This window comes from Excalfactoria chinensis, chromosome 31, assembly GCF_039878825.1.
Source record: "Excalfactoria chinensis isolate bCotChi1 chromosome 31, bCotChi1.hap2, whole genome shotgun sequence".
Taxonomy (NCBI): Eukaryota; Metazoa; Chordata; class Aves; order Galliformes; family Phasianidae; genus Excalfactoria; species Excalfactoria chinensis.
In genome coordinates this window covers 1,004-25,497 of record NC_092855.1, presented here as the reverse complement: position 1 = coordinate 25,497, position 24,494 = coordinate 1,004, and the positions used below count along the sequence as shown (strand labels likewise).

The following is a 24,494-nucleotide window of genomic DNA, read 5'->3' as shown; positions in this document are numbered from 1 at the left end:
GGCTTCGCGGTGCCCCCCCCCACCCCGACCCGGGAGCCACACGTGGCCAGGTTCCCCCGCGGGGGGCGTGGTCACCCCGAGCCCAGACCCCGCCCCCACCTCCTCATTGGTCGATCCGCTCCTCTCGGCCTCGCCCCTCCTCCCCTCCTCCACTCCCTGCCACTCAAAGCCACATCTCCTCTTCCATTGGCCAACCAGAGGGAGGGGCGGTAACTTCCGGCGGCGGGCGCTTCCTTTTCCTCTCAGGCCCTCCCGTCCCTTTCCCAGTGACTTCCGGCCGGCGGCGCTGGGCGGGGGGCGCGCAGCCGCCGCTCCCCCCCCCCCCCCCGGTACCGAAACCCCCCCCCGGCTGCTCCAGCTCCCGGCCCGGCGGCAGCCGCTTCGCTCAGCCCGTCCTGCAGAGCAGCTGTCAGCCCCGGGGCTCTCCGCCCTCCCCCCGCTCAGTACTGCCCGCATCCCCCCATAGGGCCCCGTTGGGCCCAGCACGGCGGCAGGGGGGGCCGGCGAGTGGTCGAAGAGCAGCCCCCCCTCCTTATATCCCCCCCTTTATATCCCCCCTTCCGTGTTCCCCGCCTCACGCTGTGCCCGCTCACCCCCATTACCGGAGCTCGGGGTGCTGCGGGATACCGGGGGGTTCCCGTCCAGCCCCCCCATCCTCCAACGGGAAGGACTGGGGGGGGCAGCCGGGCCTACCCTGGGGTCGTAGAGGGGGGGCTGCATTCAGGCTAAGCCCCCCCCCCCCCCCCCCCCAGCCTCGGGTAGGGGTTTCCCCCCCCGGCAGCAATGGAGATGCAGAAGGGGAAGGGGGGAGCGGCGGGAGGAGGAGGAGGAGGAGGAGGCAAGTTGCTGCTCTCCACCCTGCTGGATGCCAAGGATGAGTTGGAGGAGGTAGGTGTGTGTGTGGGGGGGGGGCTGCGGGCAAAGCAAGGTGGGCAGGGGGGTGTTGGTGGGCAGGGGGGTGTTGGCTGCAGCCCTCAGCCGTCCCTGTGGAGCTCAAGCACACGTCGGGTTTGTCTTCACACAGCGTCACCAAAGAGGTTCCTGCATGGAAGGGAAGGTCTGGGGCTGCCCAGGAGCACGGAGGGGCTCCCAGTGGTGCCCAGGAGCACGGAGGGGCTCCCAGTGGTGCCCAGGAGCACGGAGGGGCTCCCAGTGGTGCCCAGGAGGTGCTCAGGGCTGCGAGGCTGTGGGTGCATCTCTTTAGTACTGGTGCGTGTCTGGGGGAGCAAATGAGGGTCTCCAACCCGGGCACTGGGGTCTGGTGTGCCCCCCTTTGGATAGCTGTGCTTGTGGGAGAGGAGGGTTATTTATATGGGATGGAAACGTGGACTTAGGGCTCGTGAAGCGGAGCAGATTGAGAAAACATCGTGCTGGATTTAGAGGAAAAACAGGGAGGTGACTGGAACGGCCGCGTCTCGAGGTCTGGACATGGAGTGTATTTCTGTTCCTTCCAAGCACCCAGCGGTCTCTGTGTGTGCTTTGGGTCCCCTCCAGCTCTGGTTGGGCCGTTCCCAGGTCGGCCTCGCACAGTTCTGCCTTCCTGGCGTGGATCTGCTGGGATTTGGGGCATCGCCAGCGTCGGCTCCTCCACGCAGACAGAGCCCAGGATGGGGAGGTGACAGCGAGAGGCCTCCCAGCGGCTCCTCCATCCTTCCTTCCCTGCTGGAAACAGGCCTGGTGTGATACAAGCTCAGGTATCAGCAGCGCTCCCAGCCCCACTGATGGATTGACCACCACGACTTTGTTTCTCACGTTGAGCTCAACATAATGGGGAACGTGCAGGAAAAACCCCCATCGTGTTTGCAAAGTCACTGGGCTGCAGTTGGAGCTGCTGGCTGGTGGGCACGTCGCTTTGATGGAGGTGAACAGAGGGCTGGAGCTCATTGCAACTTATGCTGACACGAAGACGTCCCTCTTGCTCTGCTGTGGGTTTTGGCAGAGCTTGTTGCTGTTGCTCAGAGGTGGAAGTTGAGTTCTCCTGTGGCTTGCAGGCCCAGCAGCAGGTTGGTGCATCTCCGTGAGCTCTGCCCCATCAGCCCTGGGATCAGTGATATTAGTCAGTGCTGGACCTGCTGCTGAGCTCTCAATTCTCTGCCAACAAACTGATGTTCTTCATGCTGGGGTTTTCCTGACATTGTCTCTCAGCTTTGGATCTTGTCCTTCCTTGGTCTGCTTTACAGTGGGGATTCTCATGGCTGCTGCCCCGTTGCTCTTTTATAGCACCAATTATGGGTCTCCAGCAAAGCCTGTGTGGCAGAGGCATCATCTCTTCATTCCTGACCGGAGCATCTTCTTTCACATCGCCTCCGAGTGGAGAACTGCTGACCCTTTTCTCAATGAACTCTTTGCCACGGCCCCATTGATGTGCAGAGGAGTCTCCAATCAGCTCCATAATCTGAATGATGCGATTGCAGAGCAATAATGGGAGCTCCAGGACGCCACCAGCTCCAAAGGGACTGCATGGAAACAGGGATGTCTGCTCTGCTCAGGCTTTCCCTGCCCTAGAGATGGGCACGGCTGTTTGCAGAGCTGCAATCTCCTCCATCCCAGGGAACCCCAGAGGGCTCCTTGCTGGAGGAGATGTCACACATCAGCACCTTTGGGCCCTGCAAAGGTTTATGCCTTCACCGGTGGAACAGCCAAAGCCAGCAGCTGTTCTGATTGCTCACGTGCAATGGTGGGAGCTCTCACTGTTAACGTTTGTGCTGTCGTGATGCACCGCGTGTTGGAGAGCCCTTCCCCATCATCTCATAGGGATGCTCATGTAGAGACCTCATCTGTTCCTGCTGCTCTTTGCTCAGACATTGAGCAGCTGCAGCAGAGCTCCCTGGGGTGCTGAATGGGCCGGAGGGGCTTCACAGAACCCCAGGGTGCTCCGTGCTGTGCTTGGAGCAGCTGTGTGGCTCCTGCAGGTGGGGAGCCCACCTCCATCCCAGCTCTGCACTCTTCCCCTTTGCTCCCTTATCCAAACGACACCAGTGTTGGTGTCACTGCATACAAACACCTTTCCTTTTTGGCTCTCCATCAGCAGAGTATTTCCAACCCGAACCTGTGCATAGAGAAGTGCTTGTGAAGCAGCTCATCCCTGCTAGCTGGAAGCTGAGGGTGCTGCTCGTGCCGTGGGCTCCCTGCACCCATCCCAGGCGCTGCTGACGGTGCTTTGCTCTGTTTCAGAAGCTGGAGAGGTGTGTGGGCATCGTGACATCGCTGACCAACGGGCTGTCGGAGCGGGAGGCCAACGATGCCCTCAATGCACACGTAAGTGACATGTCCCCCCCAAGGGCTGAGAAATTCAGCCTGGGAGGAGCAGTTCAGGCCTTTGTGCTTTGGGTTTGCCAGCACAGAGAGCAAAGGGGGCAATAAGAGGGAACGGAACCTGCTGTGTTCTCCCTGCTCTTCAACCTGCCAAGAAGCTAAAAGGCTTCGATCCTCATTTAGGATTGCATTTGGGAGCTCAGTTCCTTGCTGAGAGCTGAGCGTGCAGCAGCACGTGAGCACCGTGCGCTGCGGCTCCGTTGCTGCTCACGTGCTCCCGGTGTTTGCATTGCTGATGTATTTTTGTCCTCTTGCACTGCTCAGCTTTTTCTTGGCCTCCAAACCAGGCAGAGTGCAGACCACGGGGAAGGGCGGCTTTCAGCCCTTCTGCTTGAAGGATGGAGCATTTATTTCTATCTCTGCGTGGTCTTAAAATACTCGCCGGCACGCTGCAGATGTTACCGTATAAGGAGAGCTGTTGTGTTACATCCCAGCAGCTCTCAGATATGTCAGATGTGTTTTTTTCTTCCCCCAGAACACCTTGAGCTCTTGGAATGAGTGGCACAAAGTTGCCTTTCCTTAATGGGAAGAGGGTTGGCGAGCCAGGCCGGGCACACAGAGCACTGCATGGCCAGGCAGGTTGTGGAAGGAAGCTCAGAGCTGCAGTGCTGAGCGTTGGTTTGCACTCTTGTGTTTGCAAAGCATCCTGAAACAGCCCCAAATCTCCTTGCACCGCGAGGTTTGCATCGCTGCTACCAGCGCACGAAGCTGTGCAGACCTCAGGGAGGTGCCCACTGTGTTTGCTGTGATTCCCTTCCATTGCATCAAGAGGAGCTTCCATCTCTGTTTGCTTTCCTGCCCATCCCCTCCTGCTCCCTGCTCACCGACAGCACCCTTCTCTTTCAGATATGTAAAGGAACCCCCCAACACGAGGAGATCTGCCTGGGGCTTTTCACTCTGGTCCTGACCGAACCCGCTCAAGCACAGAAGGTAAAGCCGTGCATCCAGTGTTGTGCACAGTGTTGCTGAGTGAGCAACCTTCCGAGCAGCAGCTGTTGCCTGGGTGCAGCTCACCACCCCGTGCAGTGTTTATAACAGCAGGACAGCAACGTTGGGCTCTTGTGCTTCGCTTCCATCCCCATGCGGTGCTGCAGGGGCAAGGCAGGGAAGGGTGGCTGGGTCCTTTCACAGCCCCGGGGTTCATTCATTTTCATGATGGGAGGAAGGTGTCCAGAGGCTTCAAGAAGCTGTAGAGCCCTTCCCATCCTCTGCCTGCCCCTTGGAGGCCCAGCAGGGATCTTTGTGTTATGGGTTTGGCTGTAGATGCCTCTAGAAATAATGGGGCTCTGGAGGAGAGAAGCATTCAATTCCTGGTGGAAAATTACATCTTCCTTGTTCGGCCTCTATTAATTTCGCAGAGCGGATTTAATTTCTAAGCAAACCCCTTTTTTTTTTTTATTCCTATTTTTGTAACGCTGCTGTAAAGGGAGGTTTTTAAACCCTCTGTTTGCCGTCCCCATCAAGATGAATGCGGCGCTGCAAACAGAAGCGATGTCCTGCTGTGGGAAGGAGAACAGCTGAGGGGGTCCCAGAGCCTGGAAGGGCTGTGTGTGGTGAGGGGGGGGGTTACTCAGGGGTCCTGGTTTGGGTGCATTGCAGTGACCAGGGGTAGTGCAGGACTGAAGGGTTGAAGGCGCTGTGTTGTGTTGATAGGGATGTGCAGCCCTGGGGCTGTGCTGGACTCAGGGTGGTGATTCATGCCCTGTTCTCTTTTGATTTAATCACTGCTGTGAGGGCAGAGCTCTCCCCGCCCGAAGCAGCAGATCCAGATTAGCTCTGCCTGTCGTGGCATTGCGGTCCCTGTCCCAGCAATCACATCTCAGAAGGAAATCACGCCTCTCCTGGGAGCCTCAAGGCTCCACTGCTGGCAGCATCGGTGCAGGCTGGGTTTCTCTTTGCGGGTTGGCTCTTTTGTTCCATCTCCTTCAAGCCTTCCTAAATCTGTTGGACCCTCCAGCCCCATTCTGCCTCATGCCCTGACTGTGAGGTGTTGGCCATGTGAACCCTGGGGGGGGGCTGAATTGGGACGTATCCTTCCTCCTGGATACGTCTCCTGTGGGAGGCCAAAAGCAGCTCTTCTTGCTGACCCATGGGATGGTTCCCCTCCTCCACATGGAAGAAAATGTTCTCCTCTCCTCCAGGACACAGCGAACCTCAGTTGGAAGGGAATGCCCAGAGCCCAGGAGCTGAGCGTGGGAGCAAAGGACTTGCAGGGCAGGTGCTTTGCTGGGCTGGCAGCGAGTCTGGCGAGCTGTGGCATTTAATCTGCCTGGCAATCACATTGCAAGGAGCCGAGTGGAGCCTCTGCAGTGCCTTCCCCTCTGTAATTTCCTTTGGCAAAGGGACAAGCAGCCCAGTTGTGTGTGACCAAGCTGGCAGGAGGACATACCTGCCGCCTGCAGCCATGGCAATGCAACGTGGCTGCTCCCGTTGCCCTTGTCAGGTCAGATCCTGGGAGCACAGTGCTTTTCTTTGGGGGTAATTGGCTCTGCCAGTGCACTGGGCTCTGCTGTCAGCTCTGATTGCCGCCTGCTTGGTGTCCAGACAGCGTGGCAAAGGGCCAGCAGTGCTTTCCTGTTAGATTTTGGGGGGGTGAATTTCTCCTTGCTTTGCTCCCCTGCTTACAAAGAGGGGTTAACGCTCACCTGGCCGATGGGGGCATCTCGTAGGGTGTGTGAGAGAGCTCTGAAAGCAGGGCTGGATGCAGAGAGCAGGGCTGGATGCACGGAGCGGGGCTGGATGCACAGAGCAGGGCTGGATGCAGAGAGCAGGGCTGGATGCACGGAGCAGGGCTGGATGCACGGAGCAGGGCTGGATGCACGGAGCGGGGCTGGATGCACAGAGCAGGGCTGGATGCACAGAGCAGGGCTGGATGCACAGAGCAGGGCTCAGCACAGAGCAGGGCTCAGCACAGAGCAGGGCTCAGCACAGAGCAGGGCTCAGCACAGAGCAGGGCTCAGCACAGCCCTATGTGCCTGCAGGAGTATTGCTATGGGCCAAGCGTAGCCTCACCAGTAGCAATAGCAAAGGGAAGGCTATTTGAGATGGCTGTGTTGAACATGGGGCCACGTCTGTGCTTGCTGGGCTGCACGGTGCTGGTGGGACACCTTTCTCTTTATGCCCCACGGTGGCCTTTAAACCCTTTGCTGTATGAGTGGGGCTGGAGCTGCCCCAGCAGAGCGCCATGGGGTGAAGCTGCAGCTCTCCCCCTCCCGTATCACTGCCTTGACACTCCAGCAGGGAGAGATGAGCTGTGCTAAACACATCCAGCTGTGAGCGGGGACACTTGACCGCCTTCAAATATCAAAGTGACAGCAGCTGACGTGTCAGGGCTGCCTCCTCTGCCTGGCACTTCTCCCTTTAATTAACGCTCAGCGCGGAGCCCGGCTCTGAGATCTCCTCCTGCCCTGAGCTGGGCTCCTTTCCTTGCTCTGTGTCTGTTTTATTTCCCACCCCATTCATTTAAAGCTCACCTTCATCCCTTATCCCATTAATTAAACATCCCTGTGTGAGCAGCAGCTCCGATCTGCCCGCATTGGGGGGGGGGGAAGAAGGCGATGGGTTGCTCACAGCTTTGGCAATAAGCAAAGAATTCAGGTTCCCTCCCCCCCCCCCCCCATCCCTCAGTGCTGAGCCTTAAGGTTGCCTCCAAGCCTTTCAATGGATGATCACCACCATCCTCATGCCAGGGGCTGCTGGGTAGCAGGGATTTGGGGTGGGGGGGGGAGGGTCCAATTGGGGAGGGTCCAATTTGGTTTGGTTGAAATTCGTTTAACCAACGCTGCATGAAACAGGGAGGGAGAAAAAAAACCGGAGCTCAGGAAACCTCATCAAAGGGATCTTCTGAGGCCTCATTAATTCCTCCAAAGGAAGATGCAGAGACCGGAGCTCTGCTCTCTGGAATAGCATGACATTTAGCAGCACCAATTAACATTGGTGCAGAGCTACTTAGCAAATTACTTCCTAATCACCCTCCCCTGCTGTCCTGACCAGAGGAGGAAGGGTAGAGCCAGCACCTTTGCTCTCTTGGCCTGGTTTGCTGCTCATAGTAGATGAACTGTTGGTTAATTGATCCTTCCTGATGGAACCCCTGGCTGCATTTCTGGGTCCCTTTGGAGCTGCAGCTGAGATGGGGAGATGGTTACGATCCCGCAGCACTGACAGCTCTGCTGGCTCGACCCCAGGCTGTGGATTCAGGTCATCCCCCTGGAGCCTGCCTGCTTTGGTTGTCCCTTCCCTGAGATGGTTTATTTGCTGTTATTTAATCAAGTTTTGATTAAAAAAAAAAAACAAGTAATAAAAGCGTTGTATGTTTTTCATTACGGCCCTTTTTTCTATCTCAGTGCTACCGGGACCTGGCTCTGGTGAGCCGAGATGGCATGAACATCGTCCTCAATAAGATCAACCAGATCCTCATGGAGAAGTACCTGAAGCTGCAGGATACTTGTCGCACCCAGGTGAGGGGGGGGCTGCCAACCTGGTTGAAGGTGAGGAGGGGGAGTTGGAGCTGGGGGGGGTTGTGGGCTCACTTGGAAGGGATGTGCTAAGGGTTGGGGTATTACATCCATGGTGCTGTGTGCTAAGGGTTGGGGGGTGGTTTTACATCCATGGTCCTGTGTGCTAAGGGTTGGGGTATTACATCCATGGTGCTGTGTGCTAAGGGTTGGGGATGGTATTACATCCATGGTGCTGTGTGCTAAGGGTTGGGGTATTACATCCATGGTGCTGTGTGCTAAGGGTTGGGGTATTACATCCATGGTGCTGTGTGCTAAGGGTTGGGGTATTACATCCATGGTGCTGTGTGCTAAGGGTTGGGGGGCGGTATTACATCCATGGTGCTGTGTGCTAAGGGTTGGGGGGTGGTATTACATCCATGGTGCTGTGTGCTAAGGGTTGGGGGGTGGTATTACATCCATGGTGCTGTGTGCTAAGGGTTGGGGGGTGGTATTACATCCATGGTGCTGTGTGCTAAGGGTTGGGGGTGGTATTACATCCATGGTGCTGTGTGCTAAGGGTTGGGGGTGGTATTACATCCATGGTGCTGTGTGCTAAGGGTTGGGGGGTGGTATTACATCCATGGTGCTGTGTGCTAAGGGTTGGGGTATTACATCCATGGTGCTGTGTGCTAAGGGTTGGGGGTGGTATTACATCCATGGTGCTGTGTGCTAAGGGGTGGGGTATTACATCCATGGTGCTGTGTGCTAAGGGTTGGGGGGTGGTATTACATCCATGGTGCTGTGTGCTAAGGGTTGGGGGGTGGTATTACATCCATGGTGCTGTGTGCTAAGGGTTGGGGGTGGTATTACATCCATGGTGCTGTGGTGGGAGGCTCAAGCCATGTTCCCCTCTGCTTCTGCCCAGCTGGTGTGGCTGCTGCGGGAGCTGGTGAAGAGCGGCGTGCTCGGCGCCGACGGTGTCTGCATGACCTTCATGAAGCAGATTGCAGGTGAGCTCAGCCATTGGGGTCTGTGTGCACACCATGCTCAGAGCAGCCAGGAGCAGAGATATGAGCCCTGAGAGTCGCTCGGTCCCAACATCCTCCATGAGGAGTGAGTCAGGGAGAGAGCCAGGAGCCTTTGGCAAGAGCTGGAGGCACCAGGAAGCACATCAGTTCCTGTTGGTGCCAGCTTTCACCTTGCCACGCTGCATGAGGGCAGCAGGATCATCCTCAGTGCCTGCTCTGGGCCACGAGTGACGTTAGCAGGGAGAGCTGCAGGGGGTTAACAGGAGGGTTAACAGGGGGGTGACAGCCCTTAAAGAGAGCTGGGGTTACCCGTGGGGTCCTGCTTTAAGTGCTTTGCACACACAGACATACATGCACGCCTTTCCGGCTTTGCAGGAACGGTGCCTCTTCCGTGTTCCCCGCTCAGCCCCATTGCTGACGTCCAGGCTGCAGGAATTGGTGTCCCCACCATAAAAACCTGACGCTGTGTTTTCATTGTGCTGGGGCTGCAAATTGCTCTTGTCTGCTCTTCAAGGGGAGGAAGAAGGGGAGGGAGGGAGGGGACGGAGCCCTGAGCGCCGGCCTTGTTGTGGCAGAGCAAACAGTTCCACAAAGTGCTGCTGAAGGCATCAAGGCATCCCTTGTTTCCTTGCTCACACCTCCCCATGCTGGGCCCCTTCTGTCCTGGCAGGGTGCCGCCGTCCCCTTCTCGGTGCTTTATGATGCTTTAATTGTTGTGATCCCATTGTTTTGGCCTCTTTGCTGTGCAAGTCGGAGTCCCTCCGCTCCTTGCATCGCTGCAGCTCCAGGTCCTGCCCCACTCGTGGCCTTTGCTGGGGATATCGGGCATTCCCTGCAGCTGCTGTGTCCCTCTGTTTGCTCAGCAGCTCACACCAAACCTCAGCCCTTTTTGGCTTCTTTGCCTTCCAGAAAAGAGAGTTCCCCATCCCTCACTCCATTTTGCAGGAGGGCGGTTGTAGCAAAGACCCCATTTCATCCCCTACCTGGTGTGCTGTGCTTGCACCTATGGGCGGGCAGGGCCAGGTAGACCCCTTGCTTCGCTTTACCCTGCAGTTTGACCTAACTTTGCTCTCCTTTAATCCTTTTTCCCTCACAGGGGGGGATGTGACAGCGAAGAACATCTGGCTGGCAGAGAATGTCCTGGAGATCCTGACAGAGCAGAGGTACCAATGGGACGGGGCAGTGTCTGCAGTGATGGTGCAAGTGGGAGCGTGCCAATGGGGTTTCTATACAGAAGCCCTGTGTGTGTGTGTCCCCCTTTCGCTTCCATGTGTGTTTCCAGGCTGTGGTGTGCATTTCCAGCTCTGCAATCCCACCTGCTGTGTGGGCTCGTCCTCAGGTCCTTCCATTAACCAGCCAACCTTAAGGGCTGCCTTGCACACAGGCTGAAGCTGCCTTGCACACAGGCTGAAGCTGCCTTGCACTGACAGTGCACGCGTGGCTCAGAGCTGAGCCCAGGTCTATTTTCCTGCGGGGGAGGTGTTCCTTTTGGGGGGGAGTAGGATGGACTTAATTGCCCAAAAAGCTTCCTGTGTGTAAACAGCTTCTGCCTCTCTGGGGCTGCAACTTCCATGTGTTGGGGACAAGCCAGCTGGGAAGCTTTGTCCTATGGGCTCAGCTTTGTCCTATGGGCTCAGCTTTGTCCTATGGGCTCAGCTTTGTCCTATGGGCTCAGCTTTGTCCTATGGGCTCAGCTTTGTCCTATGGGCTCAGCTTTGTCCTATGGGCTCAGCTTTGTCCTATGGGCTCAGCTTTGTCCTATGGGCTCAGCTTTGTCCTATGGGCCCAGCTTTGTCCTATGGGCCCAGCTTTGTCCTATGGGCCCAGCTTTGTCCTATGGGCCCAGCTTTGTCCTATGGGCCCAGCTTTGTCCTATGGGCCCAGCTTTGTCCTATGGGCCCAGCTTTGTCCTATGGGCCCAGCTTTGTCCTATGGGCCCAGCTTTGTCCTATGGGCCCAGCTTTGTCCTATGGGCCCAGCTTTGTCCTATGGGCCCAGCTTTGTCCTATGGGCTCAGCTGGGCAGTCCTTACTTTTAAATAGCTTGCAGCTTTGCTACGAGCATTGGTTGTAATAGCAGCGATTCTTGCTCTGTTGAGCTGTCTGGTGGTTAAAGCATTTCTTTGGCCCTGAGAACAGCTGCTGGTGCCACCTACTGCCCCGTGTAGGGACCCTCCGAGGGGGGGGGGATCCCCACTCTCTCCTGGGCTCGTCCCATTTCTGCTCCTCTTTAGCACTTCTGCATTCCCCCCCGTGCTGAGCTCAGCTCCTCTGTCCCATCCGAGCCTCCCACCTCGTCCTGCTGCCCGCCTGCACTTTGCACGGAGCATCCCCTCTTTGCACGGAGCATCCCCTCTTTGCACGGAGCATCCCCTCTTTGCACGGAGCATCCCCTCTTTGCACGGAGCATCCCCTCTTTGCACGGAGCATCTCTTCCCTTGCAAAGCAACGGATGCAGCCCCAGGAGGAGCAGCTCCTGCCGCATCTGCCTGCAGGGCTGCAAGGGGAGCTGAGGGCGATGGGAGCGTGGCTGCCGGAGGAGTTTGTCAGAGGAGCAGATGGGAGAGGAGAAGCTTTGGCCGCCGATGAAGGCGCTGCCGAGTGTCCATGCATGAGGTGCAGCAGCTCAGAAGCAGCACGAGGAGTGAGCTGAGGGTTGGGCAAAGAGCCCGAGGTTCAACCTGCAGCTCTTTGCCAGGATGTGCTTTGATTAAAGGAGGAGAACCGGAGCTTTAATTAAAGCCACTCGGGTGAAGGTCTGATTTCCACATTCGGGAGCGTTGAGTGCTTGCTTTAATTAAAACCAGGAGCAACAAAGCTGCTTCTCCGCAGCATCACGGAGCTCAGCTGCTGCTGGTGGCAGCTCCTCCCCAAGCAAGGGCTGCGTATTTCTGCCTCTGGATCAATGGCTGCTGGGGGTGTGATTGTCCCCCCCCCTCCCAACCCCCCTTTTGGACCCCCCTTATTCCCTTTCTGCCCTGCTCACAGTACAAGGGCAGTGCTGACCCCGCAGCTCCCCCCAGGATCCCTTAATTACAGCCACATCCTCCCTGGACTTAACCTTTGCTCAGTGCCCAGCTGCTAATTAACAGCTCTCAGCACCCAGCTTGGAGCTTTCCCAGGCTCCCCACCACCCCCCCATCTCCAACCTCAGTGATTGAGGGCTGCTGACCCATTTGTCCCCATGCTGTGGCTCTTCAGGTGGCAGCAGCTCTGGGAGGGCAGGCTGTGATTTAGGGAGATGCCGAAGGCCATCAATCAATGGGAGGCACCGCGGCGTTCCTGGCCCGTTCCTGGCACCAGGCACCAAACAGGCAGGCAGACTGGGTCGGTTTTATGGACGGAGAGGATTTATTGTTGCAGTCAGATAAGGGAGAGCAGAGAAAGCGGCACACCCAGAAGGGTGGCTGAGAAACAAATCCGGCCCCGGCACCGCTCTGGTGCCCTGCTGGGTGGAAAAGCAGAGCCTGCTGTGTGTGCTGTGTGTGCTGTGTGCTGCTGGGCAGAGCCCTCTGTGCACTCTGTGCACTCAGATCCCCCTCACTCTTGCAGTGTCTGCCCCCCCGGGATGCCTTGTGCACCCTATTCTACCCTCCTGCCTTATTCCATCCGGCTCTGCTTTGCTGCCTGCCTTCTGCTTGCAGTCTGGGGCAGCAGCACCTCCATGGGAGCTTATGGGATCCAAAGAGCCGGTGTGCTTTGCTGCGCTGATGGGCAAAGCTGCTCTCGTGGCATTGAAATGACACCTGTTTGCAGAGCTGCTCCCTGTGTTTGCTGCTCAGCAGATCACTGCTGGCTCTTCTGAGCTCTTGATTGCAGTTGCCAAAGGGGTTGCAGAGGGGATGGATCAGTGCTGGAGGCTCCCAGATCAAAGCTTGGCCTTGCACTGCTCCCTCTCCTCCAAGCTCAGTTTCTTCTGACCAGTCTCACAGTGGGTGAAAATACTTTGCTTGGTTGGTTTTCACGCTTCCTTTGCAGAGAATGGGTGCTGAAGAGCAGCCTGCTGATAGCCATGGCCGTGTACACCTACCTGCGGCTCATCGTGGACCACCACGGCACCGCTCCGCTCCAAGCACTGCGCCAGAAGGAGGTGGATTTCTGCATCTCCCTCCTCCGGGAAAGGGTGAGCAAAGCAAAGCAAAGGGTGAGCAAAGCAAAGCAAAGGGTGAGCAAAGCAAAGCAAAGGGTGAGCAAAGCAAAGCAAGGGCCCTTCGTGTGCACACTGTGTTCATCCAGCAGTGCTGGTGGAGGCTGTGCTGTTTCCTTTGGGTCCCCCCCCCCCCCCCCAACATCAAGGTCCTCACCCCCATTGCCACGGTGCTGCCCAACCTCCCTCCCTGTTGGATGAGAGGGACCGATGGCAGCAACCCTTCCAGAGACCGGCTGAGGATTGATGGGCTGATTGTTTGCTTTGCAAGAGAAGGGAACGGTTTAAAATAGCCATTGACCTTCCCCTGCCTGTCAGCTCGCCTCTCCCAACCTACGGGCTTCAAAGAGGGGGCACCATGCCAGGGGTGGACATTGGTGCATGGGGTGAATCATCTGCCGCCGGCCTCAGCCTGAAGGACTCTATGTTCCTCCTCCCCCCTTATAGCAGGTGAGCACTCAATGTGATGTTTTTTCCTCTCCTTTTCTCTCCCCCCCAAGTTCATGGATTGTTTCATGATCGGCCGCGACCTCGTGCGGCTCCTGCAGAACGTGGCGAGGATCCCTGAGTTTGAGCAGCTCTGGAAGGACATCATCCACAACCCGCAGGTGCTCAGCACTCAGTTCACAGGTGAATAAAGGCTGTTCCTTTGGGGGTCCTGAGCCCTTCCTGCCCCACTGATCCCACCCTGCTGGCCCTTCCTGCCCCACTGATCCCACCCTGCTGGCCCTAAAGCTGGGGCTGCTGTCATGCACGGCAAGCTGGCTGTGCAAAGAGCTGCAAGGACACCGTGTGGTTCCACCTCTGTTAGTGCTGAGGCTCTGCTTGCACAGCCCATCTCATTGCTAAGGGGAAGAAGGAGGTTCCCCCAGGGCTGCGCTTTGCTGGCTGTTGGGGCTGAGCAACAGCTGCTCTGCTCTCCCATCACCATCTCTGGCACCGGACGGCTTCTGCTGCTGTCTCAAACACTGCAGAAGGTTCCTAAGAGGCATTTGGGTTTTAAACCGTGCTGGAAAGCAAACAGTTCAGACAGCTGAGCAGTCAGACCATGAGGACACAGCCGGGCTGTGACAGCAGTCGTGGCATTGCATGGCTGGTTTTGCACCGAACCCTTCAGGTCGTGTTTCTATGAGCTGCTTTCTAAGCTGAGCTGGGCAGGAGCAGCAAGATGGGTGATATCCGAGTTTCTTTCTGATGTGAGCCCCGAGGAATCCCTGTGCCATTGAAGCACAAACCCAGGGGGGTGCAGCACTTGTCCCTTCCTCAATGGGACTCCATTCATCCCAGCACTTTTCCACCCCGTACCGGCTGGCTTAGGGCGGACGTGGCAGAGAGAGTGTTTTATTTATGGCTTTAATTGCTGTGAATTATTAACTTCTCTCGGGGCTGTCACATCTTCATCTGTCTGCATTGAGCCCTTGGATGCAGGGCTTTAAAGTGCCCCCCCCCCCCCCCCAGCCCTTACCCAGCTCTACTCTCTGGGGCCGCATTAATGCCACGTTAAAGAGCACAGATTGTGCCCAAGGGAAGGGGCAGCCCGTCTGCTGATTAAATGCTCCTCAGTGCAGCTCTTTGGCTGCTCCTCCATCTCCAGAAGCTCTCCCGTCGGTGCTCATTGACTGCCATGCTGCCTGGAGGCTGCAGGAACAGCATTTCCCCCTTTGGGGTGTTGGGGGGGGGGGGGGGGGCTTGCAGGGGCTCAGTCCTACCGGTGGCATTTCTCACCTCTGGATGCTCACAGCAGCTCGTGTGTGTTGTGGGGCACCTTATGGGCATCCCTGCTGCTTTGTGCCCCTTCCCACATCAGCAGGGGCAGCCGATGGTTCCTTGCTTTGCTGCAGTTGGAGCCCAGCAGCCCCATAGAACCACACAGAATAAGGGCTGACATCGGTACCCCCGGCTCCTTCCTTCCCTGCTGCTCAGCTTGCTGTGGCTTTTACCCTTATTCCTTTGGTCCCATAGTTCATATTTGCCACCTATTTGCCTGGCAGCACCCGGAGGTGACCCGAGGAGCTGTTCTGCAGCGAGGTGTTGTGCAGCTCTACCCCCTTCCCCCCCAAACTCTGCTGCATTCTGCAGTTCCCCCCCTTGCAACCCTGCCTGGCTGCAGTGTGAGCTCTGAGCAGGGTGAGCGCTGCAAAAAGCTCCGGCGCCCGCCTGTCTGCATGGAGCAACGTGCTGTAAATCCTTCAGGTCCCGTCCAGCAGCAGCACAGCCTCCACTCAGGCCATAAATTTCTCCTCTTGCAGCTGTTTGGGAACGAAAGAGGCTTTTGCAATCCTCCCCCCCCCCCCCCCCTCCTCCTCCTTTTCCTGCTTGCTTCCCCTGCCCGTGAGGCTTTTCATACATCGGAGCATTGCAGCAGGGCTGCCTTCACACCAAGGCTTTGTGCTGCAGAGCTTGGAGTCCTCCAGCCCCGCTGTCTGCTGCTGAGAGCTGCACCTGAAGCTGTGGGACGAGCAGCAGGGATCAGCCAAGGCTGGGGGGAGGAGGAGGAGGAAGGGGGAGGGCATCGCTGTGCTGCCTCCCTATGGGGCAGATGGGGAATGCTCCGTGTTGCAGCTCCGTGTCTGCATTCCTTCATCCCTCCTCCAGATCCCGTTCTGTTGTGCTGCACATCCACCCCCCCCCCCTCCTCCCCCTTCCTTTCCTTTACCCTGCTTGTCCCAGCAGACCCTTCCCAGCCCAAAACCATGAGCCCCGATGCCTTTAGCCTGGAGGAAGGAAGCACTCTGAGCTGACCCCCCCCCCCCAACCTTGAGTGTGCATCCCTGCTGGCTCTGTGCAGCCTTCAACCCCATTAACCCCATTCATCTCCCTGCAGGTGTCCTGCAGCTCCTCCAATCCAGGACCTCACGTAAATTCCTGGCCTGTCGCCTCACCCCGGATATGGAAACCAAACTGCTCTTCATGACCTCACGGGTGAGCAGGAGCCTTCAGCTGACCCACGTGGGGCTTGCAGGGCACCCCGAGCAGCGCTGGGTGCTGATGCAGGATGGGCTGCATGGAGGTGGGCTGCATGGAGGTGGGCTGCATGGAGTTGGGCTGCATGGAGTTGGGCTGCAGGGAGGTGGGCTGCATGGAGGTGGGCTGCATGGAGTTGGGCTGCATGGAGTTGGGCTGCATGGAGTTGGGCTGCATGGAGTTGGGCTGCAGGGAGGTGGGCTGCAGGGAGGTGGGCTGCAGGGAGGTGGGCTGCATGGAGGTGGGCTGCATGGAGTTGGGCTGCAGGGAGGTGGGCTGCAGGGAGGTGGGCTGCAGGGAGGTGGGCTGCAGGGAGGTGGGCTGCATGGAGGTGGGCTGCATGGAGGTGGGCTGCATGGAGGTGGGCTGCATGGAGGTGGGCTGCAAGGAGCTCTGCTCCAGCCTGGCTGCTTTCCAAAGCCAAAGGGCTGCTCTGCGGTGGGTTATCAGAGCTCTGACATGTGCGAGAGGCCCAGGAGCTGCTCGGTGACAGCGCAGAGCTCTTATCTGTGCTTCCAGCCGTGCAGATCCACTCCCAGCTGGGTGGTCCTGAGCTGGGCTTTAAGCATCCCCATAGCAATGCCTGCACTTTGCCCTTCTCCTTTCAGGTGCGGTTCGGGCAGCAGAAGCGGTACCAGGACTGGTTCCAGAGGCAATACCTGTCCACTCCTGACAGTCAATCCCTGCGCTGCGACCTGATCCGTTACATCTGTGGGGTGGTGCATCCATCCAACGAGGTGCTCAGCTCCGACATCCTGCCGCGCTGGGCCATCATCGGCTGGTTGCTCACCACCTGCACGGTGAGTCCTGACAGCCCTCCCTGCTCCCGCTGCCCCTCACAGCCCCACTTTTGGGGTCCCCCAAAGTCCCAGTGAGCTGAGAGCTGCGTGGGATCCCTTCCCTGCCTTGGGGTGACCTCGTGTTGCTGTGAGGTTGGTGGGGAGCTGCAGAGCAGTGATGGCATCGAGCTGTTGCGTGCTCTGGATCCCAGCCTTGCCTGTGCCACGTGTTGGATCCTTTGGGATCAGCTTTCCCAGCTTCACCTTCCAGCTTATCACGCCCTTTGCTTTACGTGCTTGGATGCCTTTAAGGCCTGTGCAGGAGCACGTGCAGCAGGAGGGCCCCGTTTGCTTTTGCACTTGGAGCAGTTTTGCTCAGGGGTTTCCCAGCTGGTCTGAAAGGTTCAGCCACGAATCCAACCTTCATTTGCTTTATTCCTTCTCCAGTCCAACGTCGCTGCTTCCAATGCCAAACTGGCTCTGTTCTACGATTGGCTCTTCTTCAACCCTGAGAAGGACAGCATCATGAATATAGGTACTGTGGGGTTTGGAGGAGGGGAGTGATGGCTTTCAGAGCTGGCAGAGGCAGTGGGGTCGGGTGGGGAAGGCCCAACACAGAGAGCATCAGTCCCAACACATCAGATAGCATCAGTTCCCTTATATATGTGGGTTCTCCAGCCCATGGGGGGCTGCTGTGATGGGCCCAATGGGGTCTGCAGGAGCTCAGTTTGGCTGCCTGAAGCCTGGTTGGTATTTAGGGGCTGCAAGGAGCCAGAAGTGCCCTCTGTATGATATAGGGGGGGGGGGCGGCAGGAGGGGCTGTGGGCATCTCTGTGGCTCTCAGCACTGTGTGCTCCCTCCTTGTCTCCCACCCAGAACCTGCCATTCTTGTGATGCATCACTCCATGAAGCCTCACCCAGCCATCACCGCCACGCTGCTGGATTTCATGTGCCGGGTGAGCTGCTCCCTCCTTGAAGCTCCTTTAGGGGCTGCAGCCACATCCCCTCCCCCTGCAGCCTCACCCTGCAGGCACCACCCAGCACGGCTGCTAAGTCCATTGGTTGCTTCTGGAGCACCAAGTTTGAGCCCATGTGTCCCTCATTAGTGGGGAAGGCGTGCAAACCTCCTCAGCTCTGCAAATAAACCCTTCCAGAAGGCTGAGGATTAGGATAAAAAAGGGCTTCTGAATTGTTCCCTTTTGCTGTAGTACCCAATGAAGTGCTTGGCCCGCCATCGTCCCCCAGGGGTAAACACAATCTGGATGTGATGTTCCCCAAGCCAGAGCCGTCCTTTCATCCTCCCTTTGTCCTTGGGCAGAGCGTGGGGCTGTGCCATCCCCCCCCCCATCCATGGGGCTGGTTCTGGTCATTGGGTCCCATGTTGATCTGATGGGCTTCTTGGAAGCTGAATCCCAGAGCTGTGCACATCCAAAAGCAGCAGCTGACTCAGGATCTGGGTGGGAGGTTCCTGGGCTTGACCCCTCAGTTCAGGGAGTTGTTTTCTTCCCTCCAGCAGCAGCAGAGCTGTGTGTGGATGGAGCAGGATGTCACCCAGGGGCTCCCATCTCTTATTCCCCTTGTCCTGCAGCTGCTGCTTGGAGCACAGCTCTGCCTCCAGGGCCCTTTGCAGCCCCCATTGCAGCACCTGGGTGGTTTTCTCACCCCTGGGAGATGTACAGGCTGCTCTGTGGGGCAGGAAACCAAACACGGGCTGTTCCTGTTGAGATGCAGAGCAGTTGGGCTCATGGCATCACAGAGCGGTTGGGGTTGGAAAGGAACCTTTAAAGGCCATCTCATGCGGCTCCCCTACAGCAAATATGGGGCACCCACAGCTCCTTTGGGTGCTCAGAACCCATCTAACCCAACTTTGGGTACCTGGGCAGGTCCAGCTGTGTCCTGGAAGGCGCTGATTCCGTCATTCTCTCCCTTTTTCAGATCATTCCCAACTTTTACCCCCCGTTGGAAGCTCACGTTCGTCAGGGGGTCTTCAACTCCCTCACCCACATCGTGGAGAAGCGCGTCCTCGCGTAAGGTTCTGCTCTGTGCCCAGAGCTGCCACGCACTGACCACCCTGGGACCAGCAGGGTGACCCCCAGGGGTTGCAGGGGGGGGGGGGGACACCATGAAAGCAGGGGCTGCATCCAAGCTCTTTTTCCTCCCTTCCCCTTCCTTCCACAGCCACCTGGCCCCTCTCTTTGACAACCCCAAGCTGGACAAGGAGCTCCGAGCCATGCTGAGGGAGAAGTTCCCGGAGTTCTGCAGCTCCCCATCGCCCCCCATTGAAGGTAATGAGGGGGTGGGGAGCAGGAGGGGGGCTGCAGCAGTGCTGTCCCAGAGCACGGCTACCTCCAGGAGGTCAGAATGGGGCTGCAGGGAGAGCATTGTGTGCCCATGGGCTTCCCTCATCTCAGCCCTGCAGCGTGCTCAAGGCACACACTGCCTCATCCTTGCTCTCTGCTCCATAGGAGGTGCTGACCCTTCTGTCTCTGCATGCTCATTGCAACCATTTCTAACCTGTACGTAACTGCATAGTGTTGCAGCTTTGCCAGCCCTACCAAAGGGCAGCGCCTGTTGCCTGTTTGCTTTCCCCATCGCATCATCTGCTGCAGCTGAACCCCCCCTGAGCTGCTCTGTGCAGCCCTGCAGCACGTGGGGATGGTTGCATGGAGTTGCATGGAGTTGCATGGAGTTGCATGGAGTTGCATGGAGTTGCATGGAGTTGCATGGAGTTGCATGGAGTTGCATGGAGTTGCATGGAGTTGCATGGAGTTGCATGGAGTTGCATGGAGTTGCATGGAGTCCCATCCCCAGGATGAGCTGTGCAGGGTGCATTACTTGCCCTGAATCTCTCTGCCCTTTGCAGAGCTCCTCAGCTCCCCAACCCTATGCATCACCCATTGGCAGAGCCTGTCCTGCCCTGCGGCTGTGCCGGAAGCCATCCATCCCATCTTCTCTCTGTTCTCACTCCTTTGCATTCGTATCCACAGTCAAAATCGAGGAGCCCGTTTCCATGGAGATGGACAATCACATGTCAGACAAAGATGACAGTTGCTATGACAACGCCGAGGCTGCCTTCAGTGACGATGAGGAGGACCTGAACAGCAAAGGTGAGGAGGGGCTGCAGGCTGTGAGCAGCAGTGCTGGGACAGCCCCAGGCAGCATCTATGAGCACCGCCTCCTGCACAGCCCCTTTCCCATCAGCAGAGGGGATTCCTGTGTGCTCCAAGCAGACCTAGATCTCATAGAACCAGATTTCCTCTTTGCAAGTGGTGCTCAGCCCTGGGCTCAGCTGCATGCTGGGCTCAGCTGCATGCTGGGCTCAGCTGCATGCTGGGCTCAGCTGCACGCTGGCCTCTGCTGCATGCTGGGCTCAGCTGCACGCTGGCCTCTGCTGCACGCTGGCCTCTGCTGCACGCTGGCCTCTGCAGGGCTGACACAGCTCTGCACTCAAAGGAAAGTTGTTGGCCTCATCTCCTTGCTTGGTGCTTTGCCCCATGGCTCAGCACCGTCCGTTGTAGCTCTCTCCACCCCACAGCCCTCCATGGATTCCTCTCTGCTCCAACACCCCACTGGATGTGATGAGCCGTCCCTGCTGCAGCTGTGCTGTGGGTTCTTTGGGAACAGGCTGTCCCCATTCTCGGGCAGCTGCTGAGGCTCAGGCTTCTCATTGCTCAGCCACGAGGTTCTCATTACACTCACTGGAGGCCTCTGTGAGCCCTTCTTGAAGCCATGGGGCTGGAGCCCTTTGCTGGCTCCCTGAGGCTGAAGGAGGCATCTCCAGGGGGTCCCAATCCTGGTACTCAGGCTCTGGGGGCTTCTGCTGCTCCTGTAGGCAGTAGGGAGGGACCACAGCCCCAGGATGGGGGGTCTGGGATGCAGCACTGCCTTCAGTTGTCATCCAGAAGCTGGATGGGGACTCAGGGTTAGAGGCCCCTGGATGAGCCCAGAGGATGGGGGGAGCCACAGGGAGTGTCAGTCCTGGGGTCCCAAATATGGGTAGTGAGCATCCTATGTGTGTGTGTGTGTGTGTGTGTGTGTGCATGGAGATGGGCAAAGTATTGCTTCTGAGAGCTGGGCTGAATGGATCTCTATGCACTCCTATGGCTGCATCCCGTGCTGCCTTTATACCCCCTGAGCACGGGCAGCTCCCAGGGGGGAGGCAGGGATGCCCCTCACATCCCACCCCACAGCCCTGCACGGCCCCACAGCGCAATGGGGACGGCCCCAGGGGCTGATCCAAGGGGCTGCTTCCTTCGTTGCAGGGAAGAAAAGGGAGTTCAGGTTTCATCCGATCAAAGAAACCATCGTGGAGGAACCTGTGGACATCACGCCATTCCTGGACCAGCTGGACGAGTCTCTGAAGGATAAAGTCCTGCAGCTGCAGAAGGGGAGGTTGGTTTGCGATGTCCAACCTTGGTGTCTATGGGGTGGTGCCGTAATGCAGCCCTGCAGGACACAGCAGCACTTGGCTGCTGCTCTGCATCAAGAGCTGGGAAGGCAGAAGGCTTTGGGCTCCGTCCTTCCCTGCTGGTGGATCACAGAGGCAATGGGGGGGTGTCAGTGCATCCCTGCATGGGATCTGCCTGCCCCCCACATCAGTGCATTGCCCATCTCTGCTTTGAGCAGCCTTGGAATTGATGGCACCTTAAGGAAGGCTCCATTCTGTGCTTTGGAGCTGTGGCACCAGCACAGAGTCACCCCCCCCCTTCTCCTTAACCCCCCCCCCCCCCCATGTCCTGGGGGCTCCCAAGCAGATCCAGCTCAGCACAAATCCCCCCCCCCCCCTTTCCATCCTGCAACTCTCTCAGTATCTTCCTTTCTAACTTGGATTTCCTCTTGTTTTTCTGCTCCAGCGATACGGAAGCTCAATGTGAGGTCATGCAGGAAATCGTGGATCAAGTCCTGGAGGTAAAAAAAAGGGCTCCGTGGTGGCCCTCTGCAGGGCTGAGCTCAGCAGGTTGCAAGCTGCAGGGGATGGCAGTGTTGCATGGAGGGGGGGGTCCCATTGCTGCTTTTGCTGCAGGGGATGGCAGTATTGCATGGAGGGAGGGGATCCCATTGCTGCTTTTGCTGCAGGGGATGGCAGTATTGCATGGAGGGAGGGGATCCCATTGCTGCTTTTGCTGCTGGGGATGGCAGTATTGCATGGAGGGGGGGGGGGTCCCATTGCTGCTTTTGCTGCAGGGGATGGCAGTATTGCATGGAGGGAGGGGATCCCATTGCTGCTTTTGCTGCTGGGGATGGCAGTATTGCATGGAGGGGGGGGGGGTCCCATTGCTGCTTTTGCTGCTGGGGATGGCAGTATTGCATGGAGGGGGGGGATCCCATTGCTGCTTTTGCTGCAGGGGATGGCAGTGTTGCATGGAGGGGGGGGATCCCATTGCTGCTTTTGCTGCTGGGGATGGCAGTGTTGCATGGAGGGGGGGGGGGGTCCCATTGCTGCTTTTGCTGCTGGGGATGGCAGTATTGCATGAAGGGGGGGGGTCCCATTGCTGCTTTTGCTGCAGGGGATGGCAGTATTGCATGGAGGGGGGGGGGGGGTCCCATTGCTGCTTTTGCTGCTGCCAAATGGCTTCTGAGCAGCTCAGGGTCGTTCCCAGCTGTGCTGCTGTGTCCCCATGCAGGCTGTGAGCATCCCTCCGTCCCCATCCCTCCGTCCCCATCCCTCCGTCCCCATCCCTCCGTCCCCATCCCTCCGTCCCCATCCCTCCCTCCCCATCCATCCCTCCCCATCCATCCCTCCCCATCCATCCCTCCCCATCCATCCCTCCCCATCCATCCCTCCCCATCCATCCCTCCGTCCCCATCCCTCCGTCCCCATCCCTCCGTCCCCATCCCTCCGTCCCCATCCCTCCGTCCCCATCCCTCCCTCCTCATCCCTCCCTTTCTCCCCATTAGGAGGACTTTGACTCGGAGCAGCTGTCGGTTCTCGCCTCCTGCCTGCAGGAGCTGTTTAAGGCTCATTTCCGAGGGGAGGTTTTACCAGAGGAGATCACGGAGGAGTAAGGGGGGTTTTTTATTTCCCTCTTATTTCACCCCAAGGCTTTTCCCACTCCAACTGCCCCCATTTGCACAAGGCTGTGAGGTTCAGCAGCATGGAGCACATCTCACACCCACAGTGTCACAGTTCCCTTCCCAGCCTGGGAAACCAGCTCTGCTCTCACCCCCTGGCTGTTATTAGGGCTGGGTTTAGAGCGGACCATTGGGGCTCTCTTAGTACCGTTCCCATCTCCCCATCCCTTAAGGCTGAGCCTGGGGGTCCCAGAGCTCTGCCCCTGTTTGCTGGGAGCACCCATAGGGTCTGAGTGCTGTGTGTGCCCTGCAGGTCCCCCCCTTGGAGGAGTCGGTGGGGAAGCCGCTCTACCTCATATTTAGGTTGGTCTGCTCTGAGATGGCCCAGCCAGGGCTTTCTTGTGTCCCATCCCTATATCCCATCCCCAGTGTGTGTCCCAACCCTATATCCCGACCCCAGTGTGTGTCCCATCCCCAATAACCCCAATATCTCATCCCCAACATCACCTCTCCAGTGTGTGTCCCATCCCCCAGTGTCCCATCCCAGTGTGTGCCCCATCCCCTATATCCCATCGCCAGCATGTGCCCCATCCCCTATATCCCATCCCCATTGTGGATCCTATTCCCAGTGTTGCACCCCAATATCCCATCCTCCACATGCATCCCACCCTACTGGCTGTCCTACCCTCATATCCTATCCCCAGAATGTGTCCCATCCCCAATATCCCAACCCCGGTGTGTGCCCCGTCCCCTATATCCCGTCCCCTATATCCCGTCCCCTATATCCCGTCCCCTATATCCCGTCCCCTATATCCCGTCCCCCTATATCCCGTCCCCTATATCCCGTCCCCTATATCCCGTCCCCTATATCCCGTCCCCTATATCCCGTCCCCTATATCCCGTCCCCTATATCCCGTCCCCTATATCCCGTCCCCTATATCCCGTCCCCTATATCCCGTCCCCTATATCCCGTCCCCTATATCCCGTCCCCTATATCCCATCCTCATTGTATGTCCCACCCTAGTGGGTATCAAGTCCCACCCCACTATCCCACCCCCATTTCCCATCCCCATTGTGTTCCCCATCCCTGATATCCCCAATATCCCACCCCCAATATGTCCCCCACCCCAATATCCCAAACCCTACACACCACCCCCCCCCCATCCCCAGGAACCTGTGCCAGATGCAGGAGGACAACAGCGGCTTCTCCCTGCTGCTGGATCTCCTCTCGGAGCTCTACCAGAAGCAGCCCAAGATCGGCTACCACCTCCTCTATTACCTAAAAGCCAGGTAGGCAAGTGGGGCTTTGGGGATGGGGGGACCCCAACACCCCCCACCGTCCCATTCACCCAATTCTCGTCCCTTCACCCCTCGCCCCCCTCCCCAGCAAAGCAGCAGCGGGGAAGATGAACCTGTACGAGTCCTTCGCTCAGGCCACGCAGCTGGGGGACCTGCACACGTGTCTGATGATGGACATGAAGGCCTGCCAGGAGGACGACGTGCGGCTGCTCTGCTACCTCACCCCCTCCATCTACACTGAGGTGGGGCGGGCACTGGTCAGCTGGGGGGGTGGGGATGGGGGTCTTGGGGTTGATTTGCTTCTGAGACCCCCATACGGTCCCATATGATTGCATTGAGAGCAATGGTCATCCATCACTCTGACCCATACAGCCCCATACGGTCCCATATGATTGCATTGAGAGCAATGGTCATCCATCACTCTGACCCATACAGCCCCATACGGTCCCATATGATTGCATTGAGAGCAATGGTCATCCATCACTCTGACCCATACAGCCCATACGGTCCCATAT

The 24,494-nt window shown here is 57.9% G+C and overlaps 1 protein-coding gene across 1 annotated transcript; it reads left to right on the top strand.

The window, feature by feature from the left end:
• Positions 1-734: 734 nt before the first annotated feature.
• INTS3 (integrator complex subunit 3) lies at positions 735-24,221 on the top strand (the record flags this gene model as incomplete). Its single annotated transcript, XM_072358461.1, has 21 exons — positions 735-888; positions 3,175-3,258; positions 4,162-4,245; positions 7,659-7,772; positions 8,677-8,761; positions 9,876-9,942; positions 12,757-12,901; positions 13,426-13,555; positions 15,750-15,847; positions 16,498-16,689; positions 17,116-17,203; positions 17,545-17,624; positions 18,604-18,695; positions 18,847-18,953; positions 19,656-19,775; positions 20,931-21,060; positions 21,522-21,576; positions 22,567-22,672; positions 23,001-23,043; positions 23,851-23,970; positions 24,068-24,221. Coding segments are annotated over exons 1-21 (2,199 nt in total), but the record flags the coding sequence as incomplete, so codon positions are not given.
• Between the last annotated feature and the right edge of the window lie 273 nt (positions 24,222-24,494).